At 30.2% G+C, this 15,500-nt stretch overlaps 2 protein-coding genes across 2 annotated transcripts; both read right to left on the bottom strand.

Moving 5' to 3' along the window:
• Positions 1-942: 942 nt before the first annotated feature.
• On the bottom strand, positions 943-2,811 carry LOC136089583 (general transcription factor II-I repeat domain-containing protein 2A-like). Its single transcript, XM_065815636.1, has one exon. It carries the CDS (start codon positions 2,809-2,811, stop codon positions 943-945), a length of 1,869 nt encoding a protein of 622 aa, XP_065671708.1.
• Positions 2,812-9,403: 6,592 nt separating this feature from the next.
• LOC136089582 (uncharacterized) lies at positions 9,404-10,435 on the bottom strand. Its single transcript, XM_065815634.1, has one exon. It carries the CDS (start codon positions 10,433-10,435, stop codon positions 9,404-9,406), a length of 1,032 nt encoding a protein of 343 aa, XP_065671706.1.
• Positions 10,436-15,500: the final 5,065 nt, after the last annotated feature.

Below are 15,500 nucleotides of genomic sequence, written 5' to 3'. Positions count from 1 at the left end.
TGCATGCTATCATAATTATCACAATAATATTTAGCATGCATATAAATTGTTATCATGAAAAGGAATAGATTATCTGACGTTATAGAACATTAGAGTATGTTCACCAAAAAATTGCAGAGTTTTCTAGTGAACAGATTCTTTTATTCTTATACATTTTTTAGATGATATTGTATTTCATACTACATATAGCATATAAATAGAAAAAGAATTACTAAAATTGCATTTAACCGTGACATCGTGCAAGTTTAGGGTTTTAAATTTCATAAAGCAAAAAATAATAATTTCAACAGCTTGCCGTTAAAGCGTGCAACTCTTTTAAAAAAAATGACAGGTTAAAAAGAAATATACAGATGTTTTGGGCATTTTTTACAGAATCTAGAACAATTGAACTTTTTAGCCAAAAAATTTTCAAACAAAAGATACTCGTTCAAATGTCTAACAGATGTTTCCGTTTTTCAGAAAAAAAACCTTGCATTTTGAACATTAAAATTTTCTTTGTTTACAAACATTCTTATTGATTTTTAAGTTTTACTATCAACACTCTAGGATGGAAGACTTCAAAAGTATACCTTGCTGGTTATTTAATGAGAAATAAGTAAATGTTTAGTAAGAAAATAAATCTTGGAATTATCGTTATTTATCGGAAAATCACTTCGCCATTTTTTTTTTGTACTTTTAAAAAAAAAACGTGTGCGCATGCCCACAATAAAATCCTATGTTTAAATCACCGTGAAATATGTTTAATTATAGTCCCTATCGGTAATAACTATTTTTAATTATTTTAATATGGTTTTCTTTACAATAGGCTATGCTTGGCTCCTCGGTCCTGTAGATCAGGGATGCCCAACCTTTTTACAGTAAGGGCCATTAATTCGTTTCAAAATCAACTTGAGGGCCACAAACATAAAATACCCAAAATAAAAATTATTAAATTTGAAGTTTTTATTTCAATTTAAATAAACAGTTACACTCATAGTTAAGGTTCAAAGTGAAGTTATACAAAAGTTCGATCAATGTGAAACTTGACACTGTTTTTTTTTTGCATAAATGATCTATGTCTGCTTTTATATTTGATAATGCAATTCGAAGGGTATTAGTAAGGTGTTCATCTGTCAATCTATTTCTCTGTTCTGTTTTTACATGCTTCATTTTTGAGAATAACTGTTCGCAGTTGTATGTGCTTCTAAAAAGTGAAAAATATTTAATAGCATGTCTGCACAAATGAGGAAAAACTTCAATGCTCATGTATTTTTTATAAAATTCTAACAATTCTTCTTCTTTGTAGGCTTCTTTAAGATCTTTATTGTTTTGCAATTCTATTAATTCCATTTGAAGTTCATTTCTAACTGTCTCAGCTTTGATGGAAAATGGATGCGCAAATAAGTCTAACTCATTTTTTTCCTTTTTAAAATCACAGAATCTTGTGTCAAATTCATCAATTAATTTTAAAATAAGAGTACAATATCTTTCAGAGTCAATTGTATTAATATTTCTTTCTGATAATGCCTTGAAATGGACAAGTACTTTAGAACTTAATTGTTGTTTCAGAAGTTTTAATTTTAAAACAAATGTTTCTACATTTTCAAACAATTTACTAATAAGTTGATCTTTACCCTGCAACTTAAGATTTAATTTCATTAACATCTGAGTCATGTCAATCAAAAATGCCAAATCATTCAGACAGTCAATATTTTCAAGCAAGCTTTTGTCTTTCCCTTTAATTTTTAGAAACAGCACTATTTCAGGTAATAGTATCCAAAATCTTTTCAAAGTAGCAGCTCGACTAAGCCATCTAACCTGGCTGAAATAAATTACATCTTCAGCCTCACTACCACAACCTTCAAGTAATTGTTTGAACTGTCTGTGATTAAGGCCACGACTTCTTATAAAGTTAACAGTATGAATAGCAAGTTCCATAACATTCTTCATCTCCAATACTTTTGCACATAACTGCTCTTGGTGTATAATGCAGTGATATGAAATAATTTCATGTATAATGGATTTCTTAAGTAATGCAATAAATCCAATATTTTTTCCTGTTCGTGCACTTGCTCCATCTGTAGTGATACCACATAGTTTCTTTTCTGGTAATTCAAATCTCACCAATGTTTTTTTCACTTCAGAGAGAATATCTTCTCCTCTTGTTGTGTCCTTCATATGATTAATATCTAACAGTTCTTCAATTACTTCAAAGTTACTAGTTATACCTCTAATAAAAATGGCTAGCTGAGCAGTATCACCTCTGTCTGTTGATTCATCCAGTGCCAGACTATAGGCTTCACATTTATTTAATTTTTCTTTTAATGATAATTCAATATTTTTTGATAGATCTTCAACTCTTCTAGCAATAGTCTGGTGTGAGAGGCTAAGATCTTCAACAGTAGGTGTTTTTTCAGGACATATCTCTTTACAAAATATTTTTAAACAGTTTTTTAATAAATCTCCAGTACAAAGAGGTTTACCACTTTTTGCAATAGCTTCTGCCATTAAAAAACTTATTTTGGTAGCACTGTAAGAGCTAATCACTTTAGTTTTCATCACTGTTCGTTGTGCAAGAAAAGTTTTCTTCAACAATTCAATCTTATCAATTCGAAATTGGCCTTTAAATTTGTCATAACTTACAGCATATTTTGTAGTGTAGTGCCTGTTCACATTATAACTTTTACACACGGCAATTTTCTCCAAACAAATTAGACATATAATAGAATTACTTTGTTCATGTACAAAATAGTCAGTTGTCCAAGAAGGATTAAATACACGACCCCCATGACCGCTTTTAGTATCACATCTACGTCTTTTAGCTGAAGCCATCTTTATTAAATATATAAAAATAATGTTTTTTCTTTAGCGCGCGTTTTATTATTTCAAATGCGGATTTATATAGCGAAAGTATAATCGAAATCGAATGTATAATTCGAATTATAAATATATAAATAATATGCTGTTGCTGTAGAACTTATTTTATTATTGTTATTTGAAATTTTTATTAAAATAAAAATTCAAAATTAATGGACCGTGGTATGCGGGCCATGCCATGGGCTGACGAGGGCCACCTTCTGGCCCGCGGGCCACGCGTTGGACAACCCTGCTGTAGATGGCGGCTGATATAACTGATTTTGAAAAGTGCCTTGAATGTTAATCAATTGTTTTTAATTGTTTTCAATTGTCTTCAATTGTTTTTAAAGAAAAATTTGTTTTATGAAGGGTTTTTATTATATATATATATATTTTTGTTACACATTTAATTACATATCATTGAAATAAATTGTTTAAAAAAAAAAGTTAACACAAGTTTAAATATACTTTTTACAACTGTTTTATATGGTTTTAACATCTGTTTTATAATCTTTTCAGCTCATGCTGGGTGAATAAAAAAATCAACTCGTTTTACTCAGCGCTTTTAGACTAATAGACGTATCCCGCATTCCAATGACGTAATGATGTAATGACATCATGCAATGATAAAGCGTAAACATTAGGATATTGTAGTTTTAATTATTTTAAATTAACAAGAGTGATTTTGCCTGTTGTACATTAAATAAAGGAGGAGGAAGTGGAGCTTATTACGATTTTCAAAAAAAAAAGTCAGGATTTGGATTTTTTAAAATACCCAAGAATACTGCTCGTCGAAATAAGTGGGCAAAAATTATTTCTCAATTTAGAAGAAAAGGTGATAATGATATTTTTGTTATTAAGGACACTACTCTAGTATGCGAGCTTCATTTTAAAAATAAAGACATTCAATTTTATTCAATATTGGAAAAAAAACTTCTAAAAAAGAAGCATTTCTATCTATTTTTGAATTTAAAAAACAAGTTGATGTAAAAAACCTAAAAAAAGAAAATTTATCGAAAACTTTGATATTAAAAACGTTTCTAGAAATGAAGACAATTTTAAAATTAACGATAGAGAACTACTAATTGATTTTGAGGTTGAGAAAGTTTGCTTATGTTGTGTTGAACTACAAAACAAAATTGATCTACTGGAAAAAAAAAACACGAGTTGAAATCTCAAATAAGCATTTTAGAATCTAAAAATAAAAAAATAAAAAATCAACTGAATCAATATAAAAGTAAATATATACTTAGTTATGAAAATATGTCAACAGACAAAAAACTGTTTCAAAAATATACTGGCATTGAACATGAACAGTATATTAATTTGTACAACTTTTTAAATCCAGGAAAAAATGGTGAAAATGTTAAATACCACAACTCAGGATTATCTGAAAACTTGCACAGGTTAGGTAATCAGGTAAAAACTAGTCCAAAAACAAAATTAAACACAGAAAATCAGTTATTTATGTTTTTAGTGTGGCTAAAAAATGGATTTACAATTTTGCACACATCTTGGTTATTTAAAATTTCAAAATCAACAACATCTTGTTATTTAATAACATGGACAAACTTTCTATATTTTTCTTTGGGAAGTGCACCTATCGTGGGTTTACCATTTCAGACCATTTAAACACAATCAATGTTAAATTAAATATACCATCTTTTTTAAATGGACAACTACAGCTAAGTAAAGAAGATGCTACAAAAAGGCAAACCATTGCATCATTGAGAATTCATGTAGAACATGCTATTCATAGAATTAAAGTGTTTCGCCAAATAAGTAATAAAATTCCTTTGGTGTTTCATGGTTCAATTACCCAACTATGGACAGTAACTTGTCTTTAATGTAACTTTTTGCCACCACTTATCAAAAATCAAAAGTAAAAACATTTATTTACATATAAAGGGTAATATACTTTCTTTGGTATTTACATTATTGTCCAATACTTGTGGTAAAAAACAGTTAATGTAAAAATTATTTAACTTTGTAATTAATTCAAAAAAGAACTGATGGTCGAAAGGTGTTCTTATAATAGCAATTCCTTTAAATGTGTACACAACAAAGTCACAAAACTGGGAATTACTTAATCCCATAGCCATTTGTATTTGTGTATAATAACCAGTATAATGATCTTTTTTTAAATAATGGGTGTCCATTGTCTAGTCCAATATAAAAATCATTGTCATTCAAACATTCGGAAATAGACAAGTGCTTTTTCATTCTAGGACATTTAATTTCAATTAAACCATAATAATATTTAGCCTCTTCATCATATACAAGACCATCCGGACTTGCAGATAACCAAAATAAATTAGGTTGTATTACAATTCCAGTAGTCCTAACTGAAATATTGCGATCTAATCTATTTTTCAAAACATCAATATATTTCTCTCGTGCATGCGGCTCATAAGCAAGCCCGTGGTCTAAAGACTCTTGAATAAATTTAGGCAAGTCAACCTTTTGTGAGTTATTAATTAACTGTTGAGCAAGAGTTTCAAATTGTCTTTTGTGTATATAAATTTTATAAATACTTGAAGTTAAGCGATGTTTTCTTAGATTAAACCACAGCTGATTTTTATTTTGTGTAACTGTATCAGCTTCATACTTTCTGCTTTGTTCAGAAGATACTTTTATTGATAACAAAAAGTTTTTTGTTACTCATTAAGCTCCCAATTGTAAGGTATATAACAATGACTTTTATTATAAAAGCCAAGAGGTAAAGGAGGTAGGGTATTAGACACATTAAAAGAAATGGCTTTAAGTTTTTCAATATTAGTGATAAGTTCAAAGCTCTCATGTATCTGGAGTTGATAAGAAAAAGGAGAACCAATTGGAAAATTTCCAAATGATGTTTTAGTAAAACTAAAAATGTCAGGTACGCAATGAACAATACCAATATCTTTATTGAAAAAAGTAACATTTGATTTTAGATTGAAAATATTTCCTTTTAAAGTTTCTTCTTTACATTTTATTCGCCTTGGATCATATAAAGTAGGCTTAATGCCACGCTTAAATTCAAATTTTTAAACATTTGTAAACATAACAGGATTTTTAATTGTTTTAGTTTTATGACTTAGAATGCCCTATCGCCTTGATTTACTTGGACAAACAATCTCTTCAGGTACATACTCAAGTAAATTTAAAGAATATTCTGCAAGTTCAAATAATAAAGCCATCACGTGATTACAATAACCACTATTTCCAGCAGGGCACGAGCAATATGCTTTTCTAACAGAGCTAGTCAATCTGCTAATATAAACTTTTAAATCACGAACTTCATTTTTCATGCTTGCTTTGCATTTTGCTTTTACTATGATACACGTTAGGTTATATGAAGTGTAAATACTATCGGATGATATATATCGTTCAGATTTAAATCTTTTACCTCTTTCAAATGTTTTTTTATTGAAATACTTTTGTTTTTAGCTATTTTTCTGTAGTTTTCTATTTCTTTAATAGTGAATAGTGGCAAGTATTTTAAACTTTTACACCATGCTAAAGTTTCATCTGCAGATTTAAAGTTATGTAAAATATTTAAATTTCTATTTATTTCTAAAACAATTGGTATTTCAGTTGAATAATTTTGTAAATCTACCAGAACATGTTCTACTTGAGAGTTCATTTTTTTAACAATTATTTCGATATTTACGTTTTATTATTGCCTGATGTCATTACATCATTACGTCATTGGAATGCGGGGTACGTCTATTGCTCACCTTTATTTGAATACATTTATCAATTTTGCTCAAATTTGTATTCACGTAAAGCGTAACAATTACTTCAAAAATGTTGAGTAAAAGCAATCGCGTTCTTAAATAAAAGAATTTTTTTTCATACAAGTTGACAAGTTATATTAATAAGTTATATTAACATACAAGTTAAGGTATAATTTTTGTGAATATTTATTTTTTAAGCTTCACTCATCACTCTTAGAAAAATAAAGAACAGTTTAAAAAAAATTAAAAACTACTCAGTTAAAAGTAATATTAAAAGAAAGAAAAGGGAAATTTTATTCCCAATATTTTACCTAAACAATTTTCCGCAATTTTAAAATAAGGCTTGTATAATCTATGCCCATAATTCAAGTCATATTTTAACATAACGATTTTGTTGTTATTTGCGCATATAATGTTCGAACGTTCAAATTTAACTTAACTGTTTTCTGTATCTTTAATGAAGCTTACAATTTTGTTGAAGCCAAGAAAAATAAATGTAAGCAGAACTAGAAAAAAATTAATAAATTTATAATTCGTTACAGAAAACAAATAAAAATTAAATTGTTTTGATTTACTAATACTTTTTTTTTACTTTTTTTAATTACTAAATAAGACTTGGATGGATGCATGTAATTCAAGTCATATTTTAACAAAACGATTTTTTTTGTTAAAATGTTGTGATTTGCGCATTGAATGTTCGAACGTTGCAGAATAAATGGTTAACCGTATCTTTAATGAAGCTAATAGTTTTGTTTCACTAAGAAGCCAAAAAAAATTAAAGTAAGCACAACTAAAAAAGTATTGATACATTTTAAAATTAAATTGTTATTAATTATTTATTTACTAAAAACCTGTATTACGGGTTGCCTTCTGCTAGTCTTCTAAATATTAATACGCTAATGAATATTATTAGTGCGCATAGTTACGCATAGTTTCGCCTATTGTTCGTGTTGTTATTTACGGTTCTGTATTCTGTAAAATACACTATTTCTTAGTTTTTAAGTAGTTTCTTGACTTTTTTTTTATATATGTGCCATGCGGTCTTTCGAGTCAGGTTAGCAAGCGAATTAGAGCTGTTATACTTTTATATTTTAGAAGAATTGATGTTGTTCATTGTTTAAAATAAAAATTTAAATAATCGTTTGTCGTTGTTTGTTTTTATTTTTCTAATTTTTATAGCCTGTTTTCATTTTTTAGAAGAAGTTAAATTATTTATAGATTAAGATTATTAGATTATTTTTAGATTAAGATTATTTTTTGTAGAAAGAATAATAAGAATAAAATTTTATCTATGTAAAAAGTTAAATAAAATAAGACTGTTGTTTGTGGTCATGTAAGTTTATACAAATAAGTTTGCGTTTATTTCAACCTATTTACATTTCTCTTTCAACCTATTTATATTTCTCTATCTATATGTATATTTTATATTCTTAGGAAAAATAATGAGGAATAGAAAAATTAAAAAAAATTCTTCTGGAATTTGTCAAAAGAATGTTGTGTTATGCTTCATTTTAAGGTATCTGTAATTTTGTTTATTAGAAATTTTTGATTTTGTTCTTAAATGGTTTCATCTTTTTCCTTCCAATGTTGTGAATTGTTGTAGTTTTTTCTTGTAATCAACAAATCAATAAACAGATAAATTAAATCAATAAACAATAATCTTTTCTATTAACTAAAACTCTCCCATTTACAAATTTTTCCTCAATATATATACTCTATGCTTTTCCTAAAATTACCTTCAAAACACCGTCATAAATCACCGCAAAAACATATTTACAATTATTATTGGTAAAAACTATTAAAGTTATTAAATCTCTAACGTCGTTAAATGTTCTAGAAATTTCCGGAATTACACTCCTCCTTGATCCTTACGGATCATCCAAATAGCAATCAAAGTATTTCGAAGGAATGCGCCGTTCCCGACCACTCCGTCGCAAAGGCATGTCGATTTCTTGGGGTCTATCTTCAGCTTCGACATTTTCCTCGTTCGTCTCTAATACATCTTTAACTTGCTCTCCTTGATTTTTAGCGTTCTCTAGACCAGTTTCAGTATTCATCTCTATTTCCACATCAGGGATAATGCAGGACTGAGTATCATTTCGAGGTCTAACGTGTTTCACATGACGCGGAATGCCGTTCACTTCTACGATTTGTTTCGACGCATTCCGAGTTATCGTAGCTGGTTGCCACTTTGTATAGCACCTCGCATTTGGTGGTTTCAGCCAGACTTTATCGCCGATTCAAAACCTCTTGTTCGTGACATTTTGCGCAGGAAGATTCTCTTTTCCCAATCCTTTCACACCAATGGTATAACTGTATATTTTGTCTAACGGACTTGCACCATTTTTGTCGGCTGAGACATTGTACCAATATAGTGCTTCCGGTATCGACATTTTCGATCGTTCTGCTATTCTCTTGATCGTACGGTGGTTTCTTTCTACAATTCCATTTCCTTCAGGATAATAAGCGGCTCTAAATCTAATTTGTACTCCCAAACTATCAAGGAAACTCCTTATCTCTTTAGTTTTAAATGTCGGCTCATTGTCAGTCAATATTTCAGACGGTGCTCCACGTTCACAAAATATAAGACGGAGTATTCGGACTATGGCAAGACTTCCGTATGAACTTGATAATTGTCGCCACAACGCGTATTTTGAAGGTCCGCAATCAATTAGACTCAAAAACTTGTCAGTGCCATAATGCGTGATGTCCATGGCCAATCTCTCCCAGTTTCCTTCAACATCCAATTTCCCTTTTTCCCACCGTATTGGCGCTGGATCTATTGACTGACATGGTTCGCAACTTTTTATCACATTTCGAACATCGTTTTCAGTAGCAGTCGGAATTGCTTAACGAACAAAGTTTAACGTTCGATTCACTCCGAAATGTCCAGTTCTTTGGTTTATATCGGAAATAGATTGAGCCTTCGTACCTACGATTCCCATACAACTATTCCGACACTCTGGCACAGTCAGTTTGTTGAGCCATCTGCTGCGAACTCTTGTTAATGCGTCAGCCAAATTATCTTCAGAAGGAATGAGTTTTACCTCAACGCTAACATTGTATTCTTCAATTAGCTGTTGCAACACGCTTAGTCTTCTTCGAATCAGCATTTCGCCCGTCGCTTTTGATCTCAACCTTGATTTTCCTGTATGGGCGTCAGAAACCCAGTGGAATACTGTCACGGAATCGGTAAAAACAGTCACTTTCTTCAGCTTCCACATCAGAGCCATATTCATTCCACGTATCACAGCGTCTAATTCTGCCATGTTTATATGAATATCAGACGTTTCTTTTCGCAGCCATGTTGCATCCTCCACAGTAGTTTCCCCAACTTGAATAAGAGCACCCATCGCTAAAGAACTGGCATCAACCCACACTTTTCCCTCATCACCACACACAGCCCAATCACCACAAGCAGGCTCGCAACGTTCCACCTCAGCAAATACTTCTTTAAGCACCGACTTAACGTTCTCATCACAAATTTCATCGTCCCAACCCTTTGTCAGACTGACAGCTTTCCTCTTCAAGAGACTACAAATCACTCGCAGCCAACCACACACGGGTAAATGTCCTACCAACTGTCCACAGATTGAAAACACAACTCTCCTGGTTAACTTTTGCGAGATAGCATCAACTCGATTCCCTCTGGACCACATCAGTTTGTTACCAACTTTGCGCACACACAATCCTAACACACGAACTCCATCATTACCAATCTGCTCACCTTCTTTACTTTCTAAACCATATTTTAAAAAATGCCTCTTGACATTATCAAGACTCACCACACTTTCGTCTACGAAAATGTCGTCAACATAAGTGGACGTTCCACTCTTCACTAATTCGTCTTGATCAATGACGGCACTCACAACGGATTTCATGATCATTGGCGCAACGTTCAATCCGAAACCAAGTCGTGTCAAACAATACCTTTTATTTCGAAACACCACTGTTTGGAAGGGTCAAAGAGATTTATCAGTTTTTAGTTGAAGATAAGCCTTGCGTAAATCAATAATTGCTGGTTTGTTACCCATTCTTCTCCATTCTCTAAGCTTTTCGACACACACATCTGCATCTCTCGTGTATGTCTCAATGAAATTGTTAGCTTCTCTCCAGTCCAGAACAGTTCGGATTTTGTGGTCTTTGTTTCTCTGAATGACAGCCATTAAAGGAATCTGCCCTTTGGGCGGCCCCAATTCATTTTCATCATACTCTAACAGCCACTTCCGAACAATCCAATCCTGTAGTTCGTTTTCATAGTCTGCTCTAGCGTGTTGTGGAATTCCGTACTGTGCCACTTTATTACGCAATCGGTCGGGGCTTTCTCCATCTCTCCATTTCCATTTGACTCTCCATTCAACACCATTAAAAACTGCTTCATGATCTTTCTTTTTTATTTCGATTTTCTTAACTTTGTCCTTGTTCAAAGCCGATGCTCCACAGTAACTCAATCCGAACTTCGCTTTTCCCAAAGGAGAAATGGATACTCCTCCTAGTAATTTAATGGAACTCATTCCGAGCATCATATCAACTCCAAACGGTTGGAAGTCCACTAAAATAACTTCATCACGTGCTTTAATGCCATCAACCTCAAGAATCACGACCGCTGACCCAGTGCACTGATGAACTTTTCCTTCAAACGTTACTACCTTTTGAGAATTTGAGTACCTACATTTACTTTTGGGCAGGAATTTTTTATTCAAAATCGTCTTCGAACATCCTGTGTCCACTAAAGCTGTCGCAACCATACCGTTAACTTTTAAACGAATAACAGATAATGCGCTCATTCCACCGTTGTTCAGGAGCGAGGTAGCGCAGATTCCTCGCTCCTGAAATCGTTTCCCTGCAGCTTCCAGCATTTCGATGCAATGTGTCCTTCCTCACCACATTTAAAACATCTAACAGTTTTCGGTGACAAGTTCTTCGCAAGCAAACAATTCTTTGCAATGTGATTCAAACCTTTGCAGTTGTAACACACTAACGCGGTTTTTGTAGCATGGCGTCTAGATACAGCGCCAACAGCGTCACTGTCAATCACATTTGCACAGTTCAAAGCAGCTCTCACTCTGGGTAACATTATATCAATCGGGTCCATTACGGCTCGAAATCTTGATGATAAAACTTCTGGCAAACCCACAACAAACGCCAAACGCACAGACTCCTCTGATAATTTAGCAAGATAGGCTAATCGTCTTAAATCAGCCAAAAACACGTCGGCTTTTTCTCCGTCACATAATTTTCGTTTTGTAAACAGTTCATATGCAGTATAGGCATCTACAGAAAACGCCGCTAATAACACACGCTCGACTTCCACAACATCTTTTTTATCTTCTGCGGTTAAAGCATCGTACACTGCATAAGCAGCTTCTCTGAGAAGAATCGGAAAAAGTTGTTCAAGCTTTAAGTTTTGAATTTCAGCAATCACGTTCGTTCGTTGAATCCAAACAGCAGCATCCGAAGTGCCATCATACGTTTCAAACATATCAAATAATCTCATACTTGGTTCCATGGCCCGGTTGACCGCAAAAACATATTTACAATTATTATTGGTAAAAACTATTAAAGTTATTAAATCTCTAACGTCATTAAATGTTGTAGAACTTTCCGGAATTACAATTGTAGTCTGCATTCTTTGTTACATTAAAAATAATTGATGCTAATAAATGTTGATTTATAGTTGTTAAAGGTTTGCATATATATTTTTGATAAATACGTGTATGTGATGATATATGTTATATAGTTGTTTTATAAATGTGTTTATATAAATGTTTTTATAATAGTATGAAATGTAATTTATCTAATGTGTACATGATTGTTAAATGAGGTGTTTTTGTATGTTATATAAAATTAAAAAAAATATTGTGTTTTATAGTTAGTATAACTACAAAACACAATATATTTGAGATATAGATCTAGAGCAAGATTCGTCAACCTTACCAGTCAAGCGGTGTTACTGCTTTAGGTCTAAGTGTAGTCTAGCAGTACGCAACCCATAAAGTCATGACCTTTTATGGTATGAGTTTAAAATGTTTAAGTAGACATTAGATAGATAATGTTTAGTAGCTTGAAATGATAGGTTATATAAAATCTTTTTAAAATTTTATTAAGTAATTAGTTTATTGTAATCTTTTTTTAAATTGTACTTTTAAATTTAAAGCTTTGCGTTATAGATGTTAATATTGAAAATATAAGTTACTATAATTCTTAGATGGGGTCTAGCGTTAAAAAATATTTATGAGTAGTTTCATGCTTTCACATGCTTTTAATAATTGGGATAAAAGCCATGACAATATTTTGTTATAAATAAAATTTATCTATAGTGTTGTTAAAACCTTTGCTCTTTAAAATATCTGGATTTTCTGGATTTTCAATAAATGTATAATAATTTCTCTTGCATGAATCAATTGTGGTTTAGGATATAATTGTGTTATTAACTGACATTGCCAAAAAATATGGATATTAATAAATCCTAAATTAAATTGTTAGAGGCTTTTGTTTTGAATAATAATTGTAATAAATTGTTTTAATTTTTGTTTATTTATTTTTGACCTCAATGGTAAACCAGTGGTTAAGCTAATGAGTTAAATTTTAGAGGTTTATATATCATATATGTTCTAAAGTAATTGCATTTGATTTTTTTTTTTAATACATTGCTTAACATGAGGAATTTGGATTTTTTTTTTTTTTTTTTTTTTTTTTAAGTAGTTAAATAAAATTGTTTTATAGATAGAAACTAAGTAAAATTCAACATTGTGTTTTTATTTTTATTACCAAATAATATCTTTGTTATTAGGATTGCAGGTTTTTGTTGATTTTTCTTTTTGTAGATATGTTTACTACTTTGTTGATATGTTTACCACTTTAGACTATTTTTGTAATTTTTATTTAATCTTTGCCAGTCAAGAGATCTTACTAAGTTTTGGTATTACTTGGCACTATATAGTGCTCGGTGGACTTGATTTCTGTTAATTATTTTTTACTCAAGACACTTTAGAACTATGACTAAGTATAAATCTTACTATAATCAGTATCAAAATATGAATACTAAAATTTGTTAAGCTACATATCTTTTTCTTTTTTTTTCTTTCAAAGTTACCAATTATAATCTCTAATTATAACGCTAATTCATGAACACAATAATAAACATAAAAAATAATACTTATTCTAAAATACAATAATATATCTGCTTATTCTAAATCAATAATAAAGCTTAAGGCTGCTATTGTTCCAATTTTTACGGAGGAGAGCACAACTAATTAAAATTTTTATAGCTTTCTTCAGCGAAAAAACCGGGACAATGGCAGCCCAAATAGATGAATTTATACTTTATATTTTTCAGATAATATATCAAGTCAAATTGTTATTTATTACTAACCCGTATTACAGGTTGCTTACTGCTAGGGTTAGGGTATTAATCGTTTTTAGACAGACAGATAGAACTCAGTAAGGACTTAGATTTTGTAGATTTAAAAGCTTCTTTTGAATATTCTTTTAAATCATTAAATATGTTTTATTTGTTTTAATAAATTTTGTCATTTAGGTGAGGTAGCATAATCAGTTGGTGCAAATAGTAATGCCTTTTATTTTATTTTACAGCAAATAGTAATGTTTTTTATTTTATTTTAAAAAGAATCAATAAATATTGTTTATTTAAACATAATCATCAGGATAAAATAGATAAGATAGATAAAATAGCTTTTTTTATTTAATATTTTTTTATTTAGTTATAACTTCAGTTGCACCAGCCACAACAAGTAACTTAGTACATTTATTTTAATATACTTGAATTACATTTGTTACTTAACTTTTCAAGCAATAAATATTGTTTATTTCAACATTATCGTCAAGATTATACAAATAAACTTTTTATTTGATAATTTATTTTAGTTGCTTCTGGATCAACTTTAAATAATGGTAACTCATTAATTCATATTTTATTATAGATAAATGTAGATAAAAAAATGTAAGTTGGAAATTTTTGTAGATTTAAAAGCAGTAAGCTTTTTTCTAAAGGTTCTTTCTATTTTTGGATTAAATCCACTATCACTACATTTGTTCTATGTTTATATAATGTACTTTAATAATTTTTGTCATTTTGGGGTTTGTTACTTTTCAGTTAATATCAGTTTCATTTAGCTTCATTGACCTCATTATCCGGTAACTGAATAATTTTCTTTTGGTAGTTTCTCACATAGGTAAAGACTTTCAAAACATTATAATAGCGTCCTAATTTTTTTAGATAGCAATGAAGTAATAAGTAAGTTTGATTTTATTTTTCACTTTTTTTTAGATTTTTTAGATAATTTAGATTTTCGTTTTCACTTTTTTTTTTTTAATTAAATTAAAAATGTTTTTTCTATTTTAGATCTGAAGCAACAGAATATATTGTATATATAAATTATGTTAGTGTGTCAATGTTCCTAAAGAACAGAGCAACAAATTGGTCAAAACACTTTCTCAATTGCTATAATATTTGCTTGATTATAAGTAATACATTTTTCAATAATAATTTTGCTCCATCATTTAAAATTAAAATTTAAAAATTCAGTTTAAAAAAATATATCAATTTTTATTTTTAGAACTTACGTATGAAGATTATAAAGTCTTTCGGAAAAAGAAGCCCGGACCTTTGACCCATCGGTCATTTCAAAGGTGGGTTCAATATGGGGGACTGACCACCCATCATTTAGATTGGGAGTTCAACACCCCTCATACAGGGGTCGCAGGTCCGGCGGGATAATTGAAAACTTTTATGTCTACAATTAAAAAAATGTTATTTGTAGACATGAAAGTTTTTGTGTATATATTTGTTTTTTGAAAATTTTGTATTTTCTTTTGTGTACAATGTGTATGTGTGTGTGTGTATATATATATATATATATATATATATATATATATATATATATATATATATATATATATATATATATATATATATATATATAT

Source organism: Hydra vulgaris, chromosome 13 (assembly GCF_038396675.1).
Source record: "Hydra vulgaris chromosome 13, alternate assembly HydraT2T_AEP".
Lineage (NCBI taxonomy): Eukaryota > Metazoa > Cnidaria > Hydrozoa > Anthoathecata > Hydridae > Hydra > Hydra vulgaris.
Note: the sequence above shows the minus strand (reverse complement) of the source record. Positions and strands in the feature narration are given on the sequence as shown.